Below are 6,785 nucleotides of genomic sequence, written 5' to 3' on the forward strand. Positions count from 1 at the left end.
GGAGGGGACCCCCGCCCCGCTCCCCACACCCCCCGGGGCTGTAGCCAGGACTCCAACACCCGCACCGCCACCACCCCCTCCCCCAGGGCAGCTGTCCGGGCTACCGTTTCAGACCCCCACACCCTCGGGAGCTGTCCCTCGACCCCCACCCCCTCCAGGAGCGGGATCTGCACCCCCTCCACCTCCCCCACCCCCTGGAATGGGAGCCCCGCCCCCCCCACCCCCAGGCATGGGAGCCCCACCCCCTCCTCCACCTCCCCCGGGCATGGGAGCCCCACCCCCTCCTCCCCCACCCCCTGGCATGGGGATACCCCCACCTCCTCCACTTCCGGGCATGGTTCCCCCGCCACCCCCACCCCCTGGGGGAGCTCCTCCACCTCCCCCACCCCCTGGTGGTATCCCCCCACCCCCTCCTCCTGGCGGCATCCCCCCTCCCCCCGGTGCATTCCCCGGGAGGGCCCATCTGCTGCAGACTCCGGCAGGTACGTGCAACAAGTTCTAGTAATGCTTCGGTCCCATTTCCAAAGCGGGGCCCGGCCGGGCAGCTTGTGGGAACAGAAAATATGATATCAAAGGCAACAAGAGACACAAAACGTATCAAAAATTACTCCTAACCATACATTGTGTATTTTCTTGATATGCATTTTTCATTTTTCATTTTCGCAAACAGCCTGGCCGGGCCCTGGATTGGAAATGGGACCGTAGCATACATTTTGTAAGGCAGACATTGATAGTGTTGTTAACATGTCATTGCTGTGTCCACTGGTTCATTGGTGCCCCCACAGTTGTTTACACTTCCTCAGACTGTAAACATCGATTGCCTCACTGGGGGTGATGAATTAGTTCCACTAACATCCAAACATGCTCAAAGAACTTAACTTGCCTTAACGTGCACACATGCAAATGTAAAGTTAGACATTTGACAGCGAATGCACCACTTTTAAAACTCTGCCATCTTTGCAACATCTGCTCACGTGAAAGCGCAGTCTGATGGGAACATGCATGAGTTGGGAAAGCCAGATTGCCCCACCCTCGTTTTTGCCCAACACGCGCATGTTCCCTCCAGATTGTGCTATTGCCAGAGCAGATGTCGCAATGGTACTGGAGTTAAGAAAGGGTCTGTTGGTGATCCATATTGTCCCCTCAGGACCCCGCAAGCGCCCAGTGGAGCCGTCATCGCCAATGAAGCCGCTGTACTGGAACCGCATTCAGCTGCACAAGGACAAGGCTGTACTGCAGTACGTATGAACAAACAAACAAACAAACAAACATTCAGCTTACTATTTTTCTCCACTGTTAACATTTAAAATGTTTTAGGTCTTAATTTAAGCTGAAAAAAGTTAAAGCCTAGTTTCTGAAATGGTTGACATTTTTTCAACAATTAAGTTATGATTAGAGTTCATTCTTACTAGAAAGCAAGAAACTTTGATGGTGATGTATATGCAGTACCTTGTGTAACCACTAGGGTGCAGTTTTGACAGTGATGAACATGGAGTACCTTGGGTAACCACTAGGGTGCAGTTTTGACAGTGATGTACATGCAGTACCTCATGTGACCACTAGGGTGCAGTTTTGACAGTGATGTAAATGCAGTACCTCATGTGACCACTAGGGTGCAGTTTTGACAGTGATGTAAATGCATTATCTTGTGTGTAGCATGCTTAGTCCAGTGGTTAGCGGCCCTGCCTCTAGAACTAGAAGCCCCAGGTTTGATCCCAGCTGTGTTGCTCACCCAACATGCGCGCTTCTGGAAAGGGTCACAGTCCTTAGGACAGGACGTTAAGCTGTTCATTGTGCTTGTCGAAAAGAGCTATGGGAATTTCCCCGGTACAATGAACCTGTAAATACTGTTCATAGCGTCTGTCTTCTCTGTCATGACTAGTGGAAGATTAGCTCATCTGTTCATCGAGATCACTTTCCTTTCCTTTTAACCACTAGGGTGCAGTTCGGCACACCAGACATCAAGACTCTGTGGGACAAGCTGGAAGAGCCGAGTTTCGACAAGGACGAGTTTGAGGAACTCTTCGCCAAACCGCAGAACACGCCCAAAAGGAAGCCACTGTCAGACACTTACAAAAAGCCGAAGGCGAAGAAGGTAGGACCACCAATTTTCCATGCCTTCTGAAGATAATTGTTGGAATCACTGGCAAAAAGAAGATTGTAAACTATGTAATTTCTTCTCAGCTTGAATCAGGATGGCTGCCGGGAAAATTCTTGTCTTCAAAAACAGTATTTCACGTAATCACATTCAAACTCCATGAATTCATGCATGACTTCCAACACAAGATAAGTATCTTTGTGAAAAGGTAGAACACCAGTATGCCAATTGCCTGTCAACTCTCAAAATAAGTATACTGTTGCACTCAAATCAGAATGTTACATTGATTATATATTCAAAAAATGTTATGCATGATTTTGCCTGCTTTTATTGGTTGACATGGTCGCATGAAGCTCCCTTAAAACAAACAGGTGGTTCTGAAAGATGTAGAAAAGCAGTTCCAAGATTGCCTGCAGTACTGTATAAAGCAGATAGAAGGGGTAGTTGCACTGCAAAGTTCGGCATGTCTACTTCTCATATCTTGATTCAGATTTAGTGACTGTGACTCACTCTGTCTTTGTCTTTCATTTGCTGTCTCCTGTCTTTCCTAGAGTGTAAGTATCTATCTCTCTTACTGTCTTCCTTTTTTTCTATCTTTCCATCTTTCCTTTCTTGCTTTACTTTGTATGTTTTTTTTTACATATTTCATTCGTTGAAAAGCATATTAAAGCTTTACCAAGGTCAAACAAATACTGTAATTCTTGTTTCTTTCACTGTAACTTTATGTTCACTGTTTTCATGGTCACCTCTGTATCGTGAACTTATCATCACCTTGAAAAAACCTGTTGTAATTATTCATAATTCCTTCAAACATCCTTCTGTAAATCACTTGGTGCCACTGTGAAGTTAAAGTTCAGTGAAAATGTCCATTTTCCTTCCCACACCGTGAAATTTTGCTACCGTGAAGATAAAATGAAGAAGTTCTTGTATCAATTTTTGATCATGATGTACTGAAGAAGGATCTGTTGTTGTGGCCTTAAAGGAAGATCAGAGTTGGGTCAGCCTGGATAGAAAAGCTACCGCCCGAGTGTGCCACACTAGGGTTAGAAATAATGTGAAACATTTATCCACTAATTCTCACGTAGGTGTTCTGGTGTATGTGCCTTGTGGGACTGATGTAGAGAGTGTTTGCTTGGTTTTCTGGTTTGGGAAACTAGTAAACAGTACTGATCAGAAACATTTCTAGCTTTAAACAAATAAAACTGAACAAACTTGCTACGACTGACACATGTTTTTGTGATTTTAACTACAGTCTTTGGTTCGTTAGCTTCCTCACATAGTCAAATAACAACATTCTACAAGTCAGTAGCATCTGTACACAGACATACATTTGTAGTCATAGCCTGATCTTTGAAGGTTCGTGTTTAAAAGTAACATTTCCAAGTTAATAGATTAACGGAACGACAGGATTAACACTCGTTTTTGTGATATTTAGAAAGTATTGGACATAGGTGACCTTGTGCTGTTCTGAAGTGCACTACTGCTGGATAGGTGACCTTGAGTTGTTAACCATAGATGCTGTTCAGTAGTGTTTAGCCACTAGACAGCTGACCTTGTGCTGTTCTTTGGTTGTGACTCATGCTGTCTTTGCTACATGTAGCTGCTGTTCAGTAGTGCTAACCACTGGACAGCTGACCTTGTGCTGTTCTGTCTTGAGGTCATGTGTGTTCCCTGCAGGTGGCCAAGCTGCTGGACAGCAAGAGGTCGCAGCAGGTCGGCATCCTCATGTCCAGCCTGCACGCCGAGATGGCCGACATCGAGAACGGTCAGTGGTGTTTAAAATCTTTAAAAAGTCAAGTCTAAGCCTTTATCTATTACTTGATAGCTTGTTCAGCCATATAGCGGAAAACTCACATACAATGTATATCTCCAGAACAACAGAGAAATATGGATGCTATGGTTTAGAAAAAGGCATGCGCAAGTCCAAAACAGTTTAGTTTTGTAAGAAGCAACCCCTCAAAGAAATCCTTCCATATAAACAGAAGGAAGATGGCAAGGGCATTGAAGCTGGTGCCCTGCAGCTGGAAGTTAACTTTCCTAATGTAAAGTGACCAGGTCAATGTTCTTCAACTTCTAAGAAAAGGGAAGAAAGCTGTGAAAGCAAAACGGGGAACAAGAACATATTATCATCATGATTTGACATTTTTACCTGTCACACATTCTACTAACTTAGTGCTTTCTCTACATCTGCACATTCAAATTTTGTCATTTTGTCCTATGAACATCAAAAAAAAAAATTTCCTCTCAGAATTTGAGTGTGTGTAAATTATGATCGTGTAAATTTAGGTAGGAACAATGACATGCCATATTCTTATAACGTCATGCTTATTCCTTATCATATTCTTATGTCACTCGGCATTTGTTCCTTGTCATATTCTTATACCTTGGCATTTGTTCCTTGTCATATTGTCATTGACAAGCAAAGAGTTATAGCAATATTATTTTGATCAGGGTTCTAGCCAGCTTAATTTTTTCCCATAATTCCAATTTCCATTGACAGAAAGATCCTACAAAGACTCTACAAAGACTTTTTTCTGTCACCTTGCACAAACTTCTCTCAATTTATTCAAATTTGGACATTCTAACATATTTACTCATGGCTTTTTGTCCGTCAAGATTGACGGAATGGTCTAAAACTTTTTCCATCATATGTAACAAAATTTCAACAAAGGATGGAATGACGGGTGCTGGTTAGAACCCTGATTTCGATACGGGGCTTGTTACTTGTCATATCTTTGTACCTGGATGCTTGTCCCCTGTCATATTCTTATAACTTTGTGCTTATTCCCTGTCACATCCTCACAGCTTTGTTTCTGTACCTTGTCATATTTTCATGTCTTCCTGCTTGTTTCCTGCCTTCTGCAGCTGTTCTCAACATGGACACCACTCATCTGGACCTGGAAAACCTCAACGCTCTCTACGAAATCGTAAGTTCTCTCAGGAAACCGTGAAATTATACACACAACACAACAAACGTGAATATATTCTTGAGGCTCAAAATACTGCTTTCTCTTGTGTTTTTACATTACTCAAGATACCAAACTTGTATCTTACCAAACTTAGCCTGTCAAACTGTAAATTTTTTATCTCTTTGTAAAGTTGTTGAACTTTTGATCCCCTTACTATACAAATTTTCGCTTGATGGTCTTCGTCAGATATACATATAGCAAATGATATTTCCTGAACTTGTGATCCACTGCAGCACAAAGAAAATCACTCAGCATATTCAACATATTCAGCTGAGAGATTGCATGTATGTAAGTATGGCAAGTGATTTGTCTTTGTGTCGGATCAAAAGTTCAACAGCTTTGCATGCAAGACTTCACCAACTCTCATATTCATAATTGTGCATACTATTGTTGATGATAACATTCCTGTATCATTCAGCGTCCCCAGTCAGAGGAGCTGGACAAGATCAAGCAGCACCAGGTGGCTAAGGCAGACACACCGCTGGACAAGCCTGAACAGTGGGTGCAGTTTTCTTAAGGCAGAAGGGAGGGAGGGGAGGGACGGAGGGAGCTTATAGTAACACAATCAGTGGCTGCAGTTTTCTCTTCGTGCTCATCATCTTAAGTGTAGAAATCAAACCCAACACTACATGGAGCTGAGTTAGAAGTCAGTGAGAGAGGATGGAAGGAAGAAGAGTGCAGTTTTCTTAAGGAAGAAGGGAGGGATGGAGGGGGTGGGGGTGGTTTTCTCTTCATGCTCATCAGCTTAGCAACACATCAAGCCTGAACAGTGGATAGAGTTTTAATAAAGAAGAAGGGAGGGATGGATGGAGGGAGGAAAGGAAGGGATGGAGGGAGTGGGTGTGGTTTTCTCTGCATGCTCATCAGCTTTAAATTTCAGGAGTGGGTGAGTGAGGGAAGGAGTGAGGGAGTGAAGGAGTGGGTGAATGAGGTCAAGAGAAAAAGCGATTGTCTAGTAACCTGTCCGTCCAAATCCCTGTTTGTAAGCTTCCGAGAGTTTCAAGCAAACAAACAAACACATTTAGTTTAGTGTTGAAGGTTCCTGTATAAGCTGTCAAACATCCCGACCTTCGGCGACTGTGCGTTCCACTTCAAAGAAACGAACAAACATACAGTCAAATCTGTTGTTTTGTTGCCCCAGGTTCCTGTTTGAGCTGTCAAACATCCCGAGCTTCGGCGACCGTGTGTTCTGCTTCACGTTCCAGGCCCAGTTCCAGGAGTGCATCCTGACCATCAGGCAGAGGCTCGACAACTTCAAGAACGTCTGTAAGGTGAGATCACACGACACGGACAACATTCGGCCCAGGGCTGTCTCCAGAACCAGTCCCGGGACAAAAATCTGCTTGTTGGGACAGAAAAAGCTTCAACCCATCCTCAAAAAGATCTGAACTTCGATTCATGACAATTTATTTAATTTGTAAGCTTAAAATGACAGATTTAACAACAAGACTTAACAACATAGGCTCCTAAATAATTAGTGGGACAGGAAAAAAATTGAAGCTGAAGACAGCCCTGCAAGAAAACTTCAGACTGTTTCAAGACTTGGGCACTCCAAGATTTTGTATCTGACTTGGAAAATGTGCCATACGATATCTTCCAAATCCAGGGCCCAACAAGCAGTACGACAAGGGCAACCTTCACCCACTACTTTAGTTAGTAATGAGACACCAGAACTGGAAGTCTTGCTGCAGTACCATAGAAAGCCACTCGGAGGCCTA

General features: G+C 43.9%; 1 protein-coding gene across 3 annotated transcripts in view; it reads left to right on the forward strand.

The window, feature by feature from the left end:
- Nucleotides 1-248: 248 nt before the first annotated feature.
- Nucleotides 249-6,785, forward strand: part of LOC136434028 (formin-like) — a 75,284-nt gene continuing 68,747 nt past the window's right edge. For all 3 annotated transcript variants that reach the window (XM_066426679.1, XM_066426680.1, XM_066426681.1), the window contains exons 1-7: nucleotides 249-482; nucleotides 1,148-1,238; nucleotides 1,939-2,095; nucleotides 3,776-3,863; nucleotides 4,964-5,025; nucleotides 5,486-5,565; nucleotides 6,209-6,338. In XM_066426679.1, the coding sequence (XP_066282776.1) occupies nucleotides 266-482; nucleotides 1,148-1,238; nucleotides 1,939-2,095; nucleotides 3,776-3,863; nucleotides 4,964-5,025; nucleotides 5,486-5,565; nucleotides 6,209-6,338 (825 nt within the window). In that variant the 5' untranslated portion in view covers nucleotides 249-265. The remainder of the gene's footprint in view (nucleotides 483-1,147; nucleotides 1,239-1,938; nucleotides 2,096-3,775; nucleotides 3,864-4,963; nucleotides 5,026-5,485; nucleotides 5,566-6,208; nucleotides 6,339-6,785) is intronic.

The sequence above is a fragment of the Branchiostoma lanceolatum genome, chromosome 4 (assembly GCF_035083965.1).
Source record: "Branchiostoma lanceolatum isolate klBraLanc5 chromosome 4, klBraLanc5.hap2, whole genome shotgun sequence".
Taxonomy (NCBI): Eukaryota; Metazoa; Chordata; class Leptocardii; order Amphioxiformes; family Branchiostomatidae; genus Branchiostoma; species Branchiostoma lanceolatum.